The sequence below is a fragment of the Typopeltis vanoorti genome, chromosome 2 (assembly GCF_054136105.1).
Source record: "Typopeltis vanoorti isolate ZY-2024b chromosome 2, IOZ_Tvanoo_1.0, whole genome shotgun sequence".
Lineage (NCBI taxonomy): Eukaryota > Metazoa > Arthropoda > Arachnida > Uropygi > Thelyphonidae > Typopeltis > Typopeltis vanoorti.
Window position 1 is genome coordinate 24,414,792 of NC_143550.1, and position 15,383 is coordinate 24,430,174.

At 35.6% G+C, this 15,383-nt stretch overlaps 1 protein-coding gene across 4 annotated transcripts in view; it reads left to right on the plus strand.

The window, feature by feature from the left end:
* The window catches only part of pkaap (A-kinase anchoring protein pkaap), a 234,259-nt gene that overhangs the window by 36,458 nt on the left and 182,418 nt on the right, over positions 1-15,383 (plus strand). For all 4 annotated transcript variants that reach the window (XR_016550095.1, XR_016550093.1, XR_016550094.1 and 1 more), the window contains one exon: positions 12,192-12,290. Coding sequence is in view for 1 of the 4 variants with exons in the window: in XM_090410637.1 (XP_090266763.1) it covers positions 12,192-12,290 (99 nt within the window). In the remaining 3 variants the exon portion in view is untranslated. The remainder of the gene's footprint in view (positions 1-12,191; positions 12,291-15,383) is intronic.

Consider the following 15,383-nt stretch of genomic DNA (forward strand, 5'->3'; position numbering starts at 1 on the left):
CCTATTTCTTGAAGAGAAGCAGCAGTATTGTTTAATCTTCAGTTACGTTTGCTTGTACCTTTTATTCTAATTTTAAGTGACACCCTTGATATTTGGGAAAAAATCTTGTGTTGAATTATTTCATGTAAATTATCTTTTTTTTTTATATGTTATGCCCACTTGTATTTCATTTCTTCATGACATTAGAGCTTCAGGTATAATTATCGGGTATAGTTAATTGTACTACAGTGAGTATTTGTACATAATATAGAAAGAAAGATGTAAGTGTAAGGTATTGATATTTTGACGTATAAATTAAAGTTCATTAACATATATAACATATAAGGAGCTTACTCCTGTTTTTTGATCATAAGATAACTAAAACTTAATTTATTTCAGGTTTCAGCACACACAAAACACATATATAACATGCATATAGCACCACTCATTGTTTGAAGTGTTCCACTTTTGCCTTCACACACGCCTGAAGTATGTGAAGCCACATATCGATGGTGGCACACACAACATCCAACAGAAATGCTGCTACTGCTCGCTCCAAATCCACCTTCATGTTGGCAAGGCTGGGGTGTAATTTCTTGCAGGCTACCTCTTAAGTACCAACCACAATCTGAAGTCTAATTCAAATCGGGTGAGACAGCTGATCACATGATGATATATTGTCAGGCACATTCGCCTCCAACCACTGTTGTGTAGTCCTCACTTTGTATGCAGGTGCTCAGTCCTGGTGGAAGGTCCACTGCCTACTGTGAAATAAGATGTTCATTGGCTGTACCACAGGTTCCAGCACAGTGTCTTCATATGCTTTGGAAGAAGTTTTGACCCCTTTCTTGCAGAAATGCAAGTTGGATACCCTCCTCCCCCACCTCGATGCATCACCCAACCAAATCATCACTGACTCAGGGTAATGACCTTCTCTGAATCCTGCTATGGCACGTGCTGTGTGGCCATCTGGGGGCATATATCCAATCATTTTGCTGGTTAAACAACTCTTCAATGGTGAAAATATTCTCATCTGTGAAGAGGATATCTCCTCAGTGTCTGTTGTTTGCATACTGTCAGAGAAGTGGCTTTGATTTTATCACCCTCTGCCACATAAGTCATGGTGTAAGGAAGTGTACAGTAGAATGATGATAGGCTCTTGCCCCCAGGTCATCAGTTAGTACACATGACATTGTTCTCTGTGAAATGTTCATCTTTCACAATATTACTTTCTGCGTTCTCACAGGATTATGGCAGAAGTGTTCCTTCGCAACCCTGACAAGCTGTTGTGTCCTAATGCAGCATGCTCGACCTATTATGTGGCTGTCAGATATGCTTGGAATCCTATTTTCAACATGTTAAAAACGCTTGGAATCCTACTGATTCCAAGCGTTTTTAACATGTTGAAAATAATAAGTGGCTGCATTCAGCCTTGTGAAGTGCTACTAGAGCCACACAGTTCTCATAATTTCCCCAGTGTATGTTAACCATACAGCTAGTTGTCTAGCTATATGGGTCTTTATCTTTACTGATAAACATGCAAATGTTGACTATGCACAGCACCACTAACAGAATAAGGCTCACACAATTCTGTGGATAGTGCAGAAGTATGAGGAAGTTGTAACAGTATTTATGGCAAGACTGTCATCATCATCATCATCATCAAATTCCTGCCATGTATCCTCAAGGGGTGTACACGATATGATAGTACTACATGAAAAAAATAACAACATTATTAATTTCCTATCTACAATTCTCCTCCAAATCAGTCTGTTACTTGTCAAGACGCCAACATTATCAGATTTATATTTCTATCGTCTAAAGCACTTTGTACCGTATCAATCCACCTATATCTTGGTCTTCCTCTGGGTCGTTTTCCTGCCAACCTGGCAGAGAACACTTGTTTTGCTAATCTTTCCTCGCCCATTCTGTTTAAGTGACCATACCACCTGAGATTAGCTCTGCTAACGCATTCCTGGATGCTGACAATGTCAAGTTCTTTCCTAATATCCTCCTTTTTAATATGATATTGCCATTGATGCCATCTGTTCATGCCTATAATCTTTCTCAGGACTCTCATATCTGTGGTCTCTAGTCTTTGGTCAAGTGTTTTACTTCTGACCCAGCTCTCAGATCCATAAGTTAAAACTGGTTTGAAACACTGTCTTGTATACAGCTAATTTAGTGTTCCGACTAATTTCTCTCTTATTCCATATGAATTTATTCAATTGACTTCCCACCATACCAGCTTTGCTAATTCTGTTGTCTATTTCTATATTTAATTTACCATCTTCAGTAAAAATCATGCCTAAATAGCTGAAATGTTTTACTTGTTCCACAGGTTCTCCATTCACAACACAGTTGACATTTTCAATGATTCTGCATATTTTCATTGTCTTTGTTTTTTTTATTGCTGACCTTCATACCATATCTATTACAACAGCTATTCAATTTAGTCAGAGAATCTTGCAGACTTGTAGCGGATTTATTTAGAAATATAACATCATCCGCATAAAGCAAAGAGCTGACATTAACATCCCCAATTTTGATATCATGTTTAATACCACTTTCCTTAATAATGTGATCCATATAGATAATGAATAACAGAGGGGATAATGTACATCCTTGTCTCACACCAGATTTAACATTAAACCATCTTCCTGTACTTCCTTCAATTCTAAGTGCTGACTTACAACTCAAATAAAGACTAAGTATTGCTTGATATAATGCCCCATTGACACCATATAACTGCAGCGTATTGAATAGCTTCTCTCTTGGCACCTTGTCATATGCCTTTTCCAAATCGACAAAACTTAAATACAGATCTTTGTTATATTCCCATGCTTTCTCTACTATTTGTCGTAAAGTGAAGATCTGATCCTGAGCCTCTATTTAGCCTGAATCCAGCTTGTTCTTCACCAAGCTTTTCTTCCACAATTCTTCTCAACCGTTTCTCAAGTATACTTGCATAGATCTTGCCACGAACACTCAGTAGGGAAATACCTCTGTAATTCTCACATGCAGTTTTATTTCCCTTTTTATATATGGGTACTATGGGTACTCCGATCATCGGGAATTATTCCCTGTGTCCAGGCTTTCTGAACTATGCAGTGCAGCCACTGTAAGACTCTTATACCACCATACTTCAGCATTTCTGGTTGAATATCATCCACTCCTGCTGCCTTTCCACATTTCAAGCCTTTGATGGCTTTTTCTTTCTGTTTTTTTTTTTTGTTTCATTTAGCAGTTTTTCAAAGTAATTACTCCATACTTCAAGGATATCTTCTTCTCCCGTTTTCATGTCACCTTTATCATATCTAATTCCTTTTACAGCACTCTTTCCTCCATTCTTAAGCTTCTTCAACAACCTCCAGAATATTTTGTCACCTTCTTGATATTTATTTTCTATATTCTTGCCAAAGTCCTCCATGACTTGTTTAGCTAGTTTTACACAGTGTTTAGCATTCTTGCATTTGTCTCTGTATTCTCTAAGAGCACAAGCTGACTTATTTGACAGGAACTTTTGGTATGCTTTCTTCTTTTCCTTCACTGCTTCTTTAACTTCCTGTTTCCACCAGGGAGTTCTGATTTTTTTATCCTTATAGACAACCTCATCACATGCCTCTCTGGCAGAATCAATCAATGTTTTCTTCAGTTTGCCACTGAATCTCCAAGGTTCGATTCCTGTTCTCAAACTCTTTCATTTTTTCTTCAATAATCTTTGTGTATTTTAGTCTACAGTTCACATCTGAGAGCTGCTCAACTTTTATTCGCTTTAAAACTTTCTTACATGTTATTCTTTTCAATATGACATTCAATTTTATCCTGCTCAAGACTAAGTAGTGATCACTTCCAATTTCAAATCCTCTGTACACTCTGGTGTCCTGCACCAGTGAGAAAACATCACTATCAACAATAACATAGTCAATGAGACTTTTCTTATTCCTAGCCTCTTCTCTCCATGTGAATTTGTGCACATTTTTATGTTGGAACATGGTGTTAGTAATAACCAGTCCATGTCCTGAGCAGAAATCCAACAGATATTTGCCATTATTATTAGCTTTGCTCTTTTCTCCAAATTTTCCTAAAATATTTTTGTATGTCTGACAATCATTTCCTACTCTGCTATTTAGATCCCCAACAAGGACCAACTTTTCATTTTTCATTGTGTCAGTTGCTTTTTCTAAAGCCTCAAAAAATTCCTCCACTTCTACTTTAGTAGAACCTTCTGTGGGACCATAGGCACAAATAAGTCTCATTGTCCAGTTCCCCATTCTCATATTTGCCCGCATTACTCTACTTGAGACTGACTGCCATTCAAGAAGATTAGCCTCGTATTTTGTGTTGAATACTATGGCTACTCCTTCTTTTCCTTGATTGTCATTGCCTGAATATAACATTTTATATTTATTGCTCAGAAAGATCTCACCAGTTTTGGTCTTTTTTGTTTCAGTCACCCCTATTATGTCGATCTGGTACTTATCTAATTCCTCAGCTAGCTCCATTTCTTTGCCATTCATGCTTCTTACATTGTTAGTACCGATCTTTAACTCTGGTGATGTTGAGTTGGGGTGTGTTTTCAGATTTGTTGCAGTAGCTAACTTTTCGCTGTTCGCATTGGTTCCCAGACGAAAACAACGGGAGCTTTTGTTTAACCGTGGAATGCCCCAGCCTGCATGAAATTTTGTCATGTTGTACCATCATTTTTTTATTTTGGTTTAACTAATAAGAATACAATTTGGTCGGCTAAATCCCAAATTGCCAGCCCATCCTCGTCCGTTCAGTATCCAAATAGATACCCAACAGGGTGCACCACGAGAAGGTGAGGATTGGACATTAGGTCAGAAGCCCTGGTCGATTCTCTGCATTCCTTTAAAGGCTATGTGGAGATCTCCTCTCAGTTATACAGCTTTGACCCTTAAGCACCCCTGGCAAGACTGTATTCTTGTTTAATCCTTTACCCAAGTATACACAAACACAGTTTGTTTGTGTGAAGTATCTTTGCAACTAGGCTACTGGTATATATAGACTAATTGACTTCACATTAATTGCCTTGGTATGTCTTCTGAGTCTGACTCCCACTGATTAGACCTCAATATAGATAGTAACTGCTCTCGGTATTGGTCCTTTCCATAATACATTGTGGGATACTTTGTTAATGTTAAGATAATTTATATGAAATCATTAGCCTCCATATACATCTTTCCTAGTCATGAAGATACTTCTTGTGTGCAAACATTTTTTGCTTACACTTGGATAAAGGATTAAACAAGAATATAATTTCTTGGCATCTTTAATTTAATTATAACCAAGTGAAAAAACTTGCATCTTATTCTTACTGCTATTGGAGATATCTGCTCTCGTTGGATTAATTCTTCAGCACTTATTAATAGTACTTACTTTCTTATGTTATGTGTCTTCCTTGAATGAGGGATTTCAGAAAAAATAGATAGAACTCTACATAAGTGCAACATCAACACTACCTTCAAACCCCTGACAAAATTAAAAAATTTACTCAGTTCTTCCAAAGATCCTCTTCTATACCTGGTCCACCCAGGGGTTTACAAAATCCAATGTACATATAACTTACCCTACATAGGGAAAACAGGGCGCACGATCCTAATCAAAAAAGGCAAACACAAAAGACACATTAATATCTCGATTATGGTAAAACAGGCCTATCAGACCATGCACTCCAAACGTACTATAGAATTGACTGGAAAGGCACCAAGTCCCTACATCGCACCAAAACCTGGCTTGAGAGAAAATTCAAAGAAGCCTGTGAAATGCTAAAACACCATCCAAACCTGAACAAAAATGGCAGATTAATCATACCAAGAATCTGGAGGATCCATCTGAAACCCTTATAGCAACCAGAACAAGCCCAGAAGAAAATCTCAATACGAGAGGACTTTAGAAATGTTTAATGTAGTTCTGTTTTTAATTTATTTTTAAAAAATATTTTGTGTGTTTATTTTTATTTTTTTAATTTAATTTTTTAATCTGTTTAATTTTTTTTAATTTAATATTTAGTTTTTCCACAAGAGGTCACGCTAGGTAAAAGATTAATAAACAGTTAGATTCATGTTAACTTTGTATAATGCAGTAGCATGTAGCTTAGTTCTTATACATATGTATTTTCCTGATGACCTCAGTACAGAGGTCGAAAAGTCGAATGTTACTTTACTAATATTATGTAAAGTAATTATTTTAACACATGTTGTGTCCCCATAAATTCCTAAATATGAATGTCTTCCTTGAAGACAGAGAAGATAGGAAACTACAGAAGAACCCCTTTATTTCTTGGTGTGTGTGTTGGTATTAATGTGTATACATGATAATTGACCACCTGGCTACTGTTCAGGTGATTTAAAGCAGTGCTTCCCAAACTTATGGATGTCAAGGTCCCCTTTGAAAAAATTAAAAGATTTCACGGCCCCCATCGGAAAAAAAAATCCTGATAGAGATATATATATTATTATAATATTTATTGTATTTATATTCAATACAAAACAATAATTTAAAGCACGGAAAACTTGGCATTTTAAATGAGCACAAGATTTTGTGTTTGTAAGCTTTTTTTTTTTTTTTATGCTTCTTATCAATACCTTTGAAATGAAACTTATATGAATAAGCATATATTTACTAATATTCATTAAGCGCCGAAATACGCAGAAAGCAAAATTTGTAAACCAACACCAATGTGTGAATTTTTTCATTAATATATAATAAAAAAGAAATAATAAATAATAAAAATTAAATACGTTTCTTTTAAGATAAAAAATGTCTACTTAGTCTTAAAACATTTTAATTTGTTTTCATTATTTCACCCTCCCCCCCTCCTCAACAAAACTAATGGCCCCAAGGGGGCCGCAGCCCACAGTTTGGGAAGCACTGATTTAAAGAATGATCACATAGAAAGCTGGAGTTGATCCTCCAACCAAATTCTTCACCAATTTTCTACAGGTTTCACTTTTCTTTCTTACCACAACTAGTCTGGCCATTCCTGGAGTTCATCTCCAACATATCATCATTCTCTTCCTTATTATCTTTGCATTCACAGTTTCAACCTCTTAATTTAATGCAGACATATGCACATTTGTCCAACTTCATCTAGTTTCCATGCCTATTCACATTTACTGAACAACATTTTTATAGTATTGTCAACTGCAGACCCATTCAAATGTCTTCTATCCTGCAAAAATGAATCCTTTCAGCCATCAAAATCACTCCATTTCTCCTACACAATCTGCTCACTGAATCATATGCTATCTGCCTCCACTTGCTCTTGTCATATAAAAACTCACTGTTGTGACTGTTTTGCTCACTTTCTTATGCATTACTCAAACACCTCTTTTATATTTTCTTATATCATATTCTTTTAAATCCTTCATCACGACTAACACAGTCATGTTCATCCATTCTACTTTTCAAGTGGTAATCTTATCTATGAGCTTTTGTTCATTCTATGCCATGAGTACCAAGAATGGGCAGTAAGGTGAAGTGAAAGAAGTCTGTTAACCATTGTATTTGATGACCTGTAGATTGTACTATTTTAACAAAAATACATCTCTTTATTCATTCCTTCTACAGCATTAGAAGGAATGAACGAAGCAGAAGAAATTCTGCTGCATGTGTTTTTGCTATTTTAGAAGCGTGGCAAAAGTTCTCGTTAAGTATCTGGAAATATTTTTAGAAAATGTGAACAGCTGAAAGTGTGTGATGGAGTTGAATGAATTAGTGAAAGATGGATCATTAATCAACCTAATTGTGCTCTCTTTTCTTAATATGTACTTAATCAAACATTTTTAGAGAACTCTTGTAGTCATAAGACAGTGTTTTTTGAGTAAGAGTTGTGATTTGTATAGAGTTAATAGCTTTTCAGAGGTAAAGTAATGCCTTGAACGATATAGATAACCTATTTTTAAGCTGCTGAGGAGGCAATATTTCTAATATATTTGTCAAGAGAGAGAGATATGATAGAAATATGTTTTTATTTATCACAAAAAGAACCTATTTTCTTCCAGTCTTTTGACAAACATGTCTAGAAGAGTGATCTCATCTTGTCTAGAAATGTTTGTCAAAAGACTGGAATTAAATAGGTTCTATTTTGTGATAAATAAAAACAGGATTGAGGTTTGCTAGCAGTGAAATTAACAAGGTTATCATAATTGTATTGAAGAATGGTTTGGAGATCAGAAATTGAGGTTGTAGAAGTTGGTATTTTGTCATTTTTTATTGTGTAGTGAAATACTTGTCGAATGAGAAAGAGGACTCCAATGTATACTCATAAACAAAGCTGTTTATTGGATTTATAGTTGAATAGGAAAGGAGGTAGAGAAGGAAGAGAGCAGGTAATAAAGTAGAGCCTTGCAGCACACTAGCTTTATTACAAAGTTTGAGGCTAAAGGGCCATGTGTCTAAACAGAAAGCCGGCAACCCAATTTCAGAACTCAGAAGACAAACCAATGCATAGGAGATTGCTTAAATAGGCCTTTGTACTAAACCCCAGTTGCCTCAGGAATATTGGAAACTTGTCGTTCCTTGAACTTTTCCATGGCATTTATCCAAAGATGGGTGACATATGAAAATCCCCTTCTAATTGACAGTGGCAGACTCCTGCTGAAAATTGTTTATCAGTTGAGAGGTTAAGGGTGTGTAGAAATTGAATGCTAATGGTTTTCTTCATTACTTTAGGAAAAATCTGGAGTGAAATTGGATTAATTAGGTGATAAAAATGTGTTCTCCTTCTTAGGAGTATGTTAAATACAGACAAATTTTCAAGCTGCAGGATATAATAGTCAGTGAAATAATAGTACATAAGGTAACAGGAATCAAATCTGGAGCACAAATCTTCAGTATACAATTGGATAATGTCAATCAAGACTAGGTGACTTTTTGCTGTCTAGTTTTGACAAGATTCTTCTAATCTTCCTGGCAGAAAATCAAAGGGAGCATTGAATGTTGTGTGTTTGGAATTGAGAATACATTACCATGAACATTTATGCAAGAATTGAGGCAAAGTAAGCCAGGCAGTTCTGTAGATAAGCGTGGAATCAACCAAGTGCAAAAGAGATGGAAGCATCATTAGTACACAGTTATGTCTAATAGCTTTGGTGAGAAGCTAGAAATCATAATTGCTATTTGAATATGATGCAAGTTTTGCTTTGGGCTGTTTAAAACTCACTTTTGGATGTGCTTAATTCCATGCAGCATGTAGATGAGAGTGGGTGTGTTGCTTCCTGGGAGAAGAAATCACTATATAATGAATCTAGTGATTCTCTGCTTGGGAAAAGTGATCATGTAGTCTTGACCGTGGAGATTGTCAAACTGATGCAGAATTTTCTGTTAAGAAGGGATATATGTGAAATTAAAACCAGATGATTATCACAGCTATCAGCAGTATCATGGCATAAAAATTTGGAGGGGAGATATGGTGATTGGACATGGGAGGTGGTCAAGGGATGTTTGAAGAAGGCAGTATCAGACTGTATACCCAGAGTCTGAAGGATAAATCAGCTAGAAGTTAGATGGATGAATAGCATCATTAAACAGAAGTTGAAGACAAAAAAAAAGTTGTGTAGAGAATATGAAGAAAAAGGTGACCAGCATATCCATGATTAGTACAGAGTATGGGCAAAAAGCATGACCTGTATGGTAAGAAGGCCAAAGTTAATAATGAGAGAAAACTTAACTGATGAAGCCAAAAGAAATCCTAAAGAGTTCTTTTGCTATGTGGCAAGTAAAAGAAGGAATGCCTATGCAAAGGTGACTTTAAAAAGTGCTGATGGTTGGGAGATAACAGAAGAAAACCAAATAGTTGAATTACTGATTGATCATTTTGCACAGGTGTACTGTCTGGTCAGTGATACTGCAATGCTGATGTCATATTGACTGATGGGAGAATAGAGGTTGAAGAATGGAAGTGCTTAGAAGGTTGTAGAACTTCTATGCAAACAGCTGTGTGATTGGAGAATGAGAATTATGAGAATGTGCAAGGGAATTATCAGCTCCTCTGACCAAGCTGTTTAATTTAAGCCTAAGTACTGTAAAGGCGCCAGTGGAGCAGAAAGAAAGCTCCAAGACAGAAGCAGCAAATTATAGAACAATCAGCATCTCATGAGTGGTTAAGATATTGGAGAAATTGGTTAAAAAAGTAAAAATAAAAAATTCAGGACTGAGTGGATGGGAATATGATCCTTTATATAAAGGGGCAACCTGATTTTGTGAAGAATAGATAGGTCTTGCCTTAGTAATTTATGTTTTATAATAAAGTGACAGAGTTGGTTAAGACAAATAGCTACTCACTAATACAGCTGGAATTTGCAGAGGCATTTGACAGGATTCCATATAGAACATTGTTGCATAAATTAGAGCAAATGGGAATAGATCTAAATCTGGTGATTGGGATTAGAGGGTGGCTGATGGACAGATATCAAAGAGTGGTTTATGGAGGAGTTGAATCCAGTAGATGCCAGGTGACATTTGGTGTACCACAGGGCTTAGTTGTTTAATTTGTAAATCTGTGATATAGGAAAAAAGTATGAGCAAAGGTAAATGGCTGGCAGTTTAATGTGGCCAAGAGTAAGGTGATATACTTTGGGAAGAAGAGATCATAAGCTGTGTACTATATTGATGGAACTGAACTGCAGAAAACTGATGAGGCTAGGGACATAGGGGAGAGGTGATTGTGGAGAAGGAATTGAAGTATAGAGGGCATATTGCAAAAGTAGCCAAAACAGCACACATATTAAATGGTATGTTCAAGAAAGAATATACAAGTAGGGATAGGGAGGTTATTGTTCCCTTTATAAGACTTTAATAAAGCCACATCTGATCTAAACGGCTGTATTTTATAGTTAGCATATATGCAGTGTGTGTGAGATTTACTACTCATTTCTTCTGTATACATGGACATTCTGACAGAGAGAAATAAGTGACTCCTTAACAAAATTCAGACCTTTCATTTTGGCATGTGTTTGCTACCCTTATCTTTGTCATACTGAGTAAATACATGCCATGTGATCAAATGACAGTTTTCTCTTAGAAACATTATAATGAAAAGCAATATACTAATCCAGTAGAACATATGGACAGCCTAGATTAAATTAGATGGGTAGAGAGAATTAACACCTTTCACCCAACAGGCTGCAGATTCAAGTTACACCATAGACATTGATGATGTACCTTGTCTGGTAAATGAGCACCACACCTCTTATTTAGAACCCTGAAGTTTTTTTAACAAAAGCTCCATGTTTGTACAATTTGTGTGTCTGGCAGTGCAAAAAATAAAATGATTTTTTCTTTAGCATTAGTTGAAAATGTAATTGTTTTGTAAAAAATGTGATGCTGAACATGAAGTTTTTTCATGCTTAGCATGAAAAGCCTTGATTGTAAGCAAGAACCCCATATTTTGAATCCCTTGAAATTCCTGAGTAACAGTTCAGAATAAGTCATTAACCCTGCGGAGGTCACGGCTGATCTGACAGATACGAACAAATTATTTAATATAAATATTCTTACACATATCCAGTGTATAGTTTTTGGAGGTCATGACTAGCAGCACATGCATATATTACGAGTAGTATTCCACACTGTTTATGCGGTCAGTTTTGGTTTAACACGTTATGTTATCTAAAGGTGTGTGATATTTGATAGTAAATTGTATCTGAGAGATACCACTAACTCCGATGTCAGTATAGTATTGGTTTAGTTGTTGTTTTATTTATTTATTTACCATTAAAAATGGCTGGAAAAATATATCGATTGGATAATCCATCAGATGTTGAAGAGATTCGGCGAATGTTACTTGAGTCCGATGATGAGAATGATAGTCTAATGCGAAAGTGAAAGTGATATTTGATAGTAAATTGTATCTGAGATATATCATGAACTCCGATTTTTCTTTCTTTGTTCAATAATTTCTATATTATAACTGAAAATAAATAAATCATCATGTATTGCGTTTTTTTTTTTTTTTAATAAAGTTTTATCGCATTTTAGCACATACTAATAATGAATGTATCTCTCAGATACACGTGACCTAAGCTGCAATCTTTACGACCACGACCTCCACAGGGTTAAAGGCAACAAGTAACATGTGGAATGATGCCAGTAATATAATTTTCAGTTGTACTCAATGTTCTGCACATTCTTAAAGCAAATTGATTTTCCCTTTCTACATATGCTTGTTGATCCCTTTCTCTTTTCAGGTATGGAACAAGATGCTGTTCATATCTATTCCAAATATATTGCTCAAGATGCTCCACTTCCAATTGGTATTACAGATGATCTCAGGAACCAGATTGTTGGTTAGTAAATTTTTCGTAAATTCCGCAGCATTAGTCTACTACATATGTTAGAAATTGAATTTTGCTTTTAATATCTGGATTAAAAAAAAAAAAAAACTTTTATCCATGCAAAATAATATTATTAATAAATCATAAATGAAATTACACGTTTTTTTCAGCTTATACAGTTTTACCACTTATTCAGCCACATTGCAAAGGCAGTTTGCCCTTCAGATAATTGAAGTACAATAATAATATGCACCTCCATAGTGCAGTTAGAAGAACAGTGTTACATTGCGCTATTAGATTGGAAAAGGCCTGAGTTCGATTCTTGTCATATCGAAAGGAATCTTTATATGGACTTTCTTTCAATTGAAGGTAAGTTGGCTGGTCTCATACAGAGGTAACAGCATTTTTCTTCCAGAAACTCGCGTTTTTTATCCCATATACAGTAACCCCCCCCCCGACTTATGTAAATTTGCAGTTACGTAATAAATCTCAAAAATGTACTAGCACATATGAACATGTTTGAGGCATTTGCATCTTTTACATTTTTACATCCATTGCAGTATACAATGACATAATGTTAACTAGACTCAGCATTCACAGCAAATGTAACGAATAGTAACAGGCAGTGACAGGTTACTGGGAAACGCCGAGAGCAGCAGAGGGCAAGTGCACAAAAGCCGTAACATTCAAACTGAAACCTACCAATTAGAAATAAGGACTCCGTAAACAATTCCTCCTTTCCCCGACCTGTCAGTAATTCATGCCTCGCGTGGTAGTTTAGTCACCTGTTTATCACCGTTAGTTTCGTTGTTTATTTACCTTAAAATGGATTCGAAATGCAAAACCGAATGTTAATAAATGGTAATAAATCTAAAAAACGAAGGTCTTCTAAATTACTTTAGAAGAAAAGTTGAAAATAATTCGAATGTATGAAGACAGGAAAATTATATCAACAATAGCTCAGGATATAAATCGACCTATTTCGACAGTGAATACGATAGTGAAGGATAAAGTTCGCATTTTTCATACTTTTATAGTTTATATCCGAGTAAATACTGCTGCACGATGTTTCATTCATAAAATAATACTGTGTAAATAATATACATATCTGTATATATACATACATATAATAATAATAAATATTGCAGTTTCTTACGAAGTTACACTTAAGCGATTTACAAATTCGACTTACGTAAAATTCAAGTTACGTAAAGGTTTACGGAACGCATTACTTACGTAACTCGGGGGGGGGGGTTACTGTACTAGGCAAATTCACCATCAGAACACACTCACATGCAATTTACAGACAAAAAATGCTGTTGGCAGTGGTGATAGACATTAGATTGCATTGAAGGTAGTTGTGTGTAGTTGGAGAATTAAGTGGTAGGGGGAGACAGTGAGATGTGTATAGCGGAGTGGAGTAAAATATCCTCCTGATGAGTCTTTGGACTCCTTGGAAGTGTCACATAATATTATTATTAATGTGCAATATGTCAATATATTGAAGGGTTGTGTTTTAAAGGTCAAATAAATGATAGGACTGTATATGATTATGTATGAAGGTAAGTATAATAGAATGTGCATGTGAAATACACCAAGGTAAGAAGAATAAAGTTTATCATTCTTGTTATATTTTAATATCCTAATATAATAAGAATGATACATGAGTTGAGCAGTAATACCACTGCTAATAAAAGGAAAAGTTAAGTAAAAATCCTTATTCTTTTATATCATTGCACATTGATTATAAGCAAAAATCTAGGTATGGAGTTGCCCATATAATAATTTGTCTCCATACTTGTCCAAACACTTTAGCAATTAAACAATAGGAAGCAGTAGGAACAATAGAATGAAATGCTCTGCTGTTAGTCTCATATTTGTTTTTGGTTAATTTCATCCATTAGAATTTCCTTTGCTGGTGACTCTTCAGATGTCAGAAAAAGATGCCTGATGCTCTGATGCCTGGTACTATATGTTAAAAAGCAGATGTGGTTTGGACTTTGTTCAAGCAGGCATTATTATACAACTGACTAGACCTGTTCAGAGGAATGCTATTCATCATTCATGCCAGCCTGGTTGGCTAAGTAGATAAATGCTTTTGCTCTTCAACCAATAGGTTATAGGTTCTTTTCACTGCTTGGAAAGAAGTCAGTGGACACTCCCCCCCCCAACGGGCAAAGTGCTTTGTGCCATGTAACAAATCATGTGTTTGTAGGTGGTATAAACATCATGCTGCCAAGTCAGTGCAATTGCCTAAGTGAAACAGCTGCTTTGCCTGTTAATGGTTTCAAGGATAAGTATGATAGATACTGTGTTGATAGTTTGGGTCTTCCACGATGTCTTAGGATTCCATGGAGGTGCCTGTTCAATAATAATAATAATACTTTCAACCATTTAGTCCAGCCGTACTATATAGATGATGTGTTTGCCATATGGCAAATATGTAAAAGACTTTGTGTATTATTTTGCAATTTATTTAAATAACTAATGTTGTTGTTCACCATCCATTCATTTTTGACTTTTGGTGATCTTGTGAACCCATCCCACTCTGCCTCTTGTCCTTTCCTTCAGCAATAAATTGATAAGTCCTTTCATGTTGTCTATCCAACTCTTTTGCAGTCTTCCTCTTCTTCACATTTCCTCAATCTTCCCCAACATAACTGACTTTTTCAATGATTCATCTGCTTGCATAATATTGTCCAAAGTACATTACATCAATTTCTGTTTAGCGATCATTGCCTCCAAGGAGCATTCTTTCTTTATACTCTCTAAAGCTTTCTGATTAGTCATTCTTGCAGTCAGTGGGATTCTTAAATCTCCTTCATGCCCATAATTCAGATGAATCAATTCGCATTCTGTCTTTCTCCTTGATAATCCGGCTTTCATATCCACACATCACTACTAGAAATACCATTGCTTTAATGTAGTCCCCCCCCCCTCCCATTACTATCCTTTTAATTTCATCTTCACATTTTCCATCATTTTCTAATTCTGGAACCCAGTAAACCTTAACTTTCAGTGATCTTTATTTTATCTTCCTCTATAAATTCATTTAAATTGCCAAAAGCCATCACTTCTGTTTTGCTGGTGTTTAAATTAAACCCA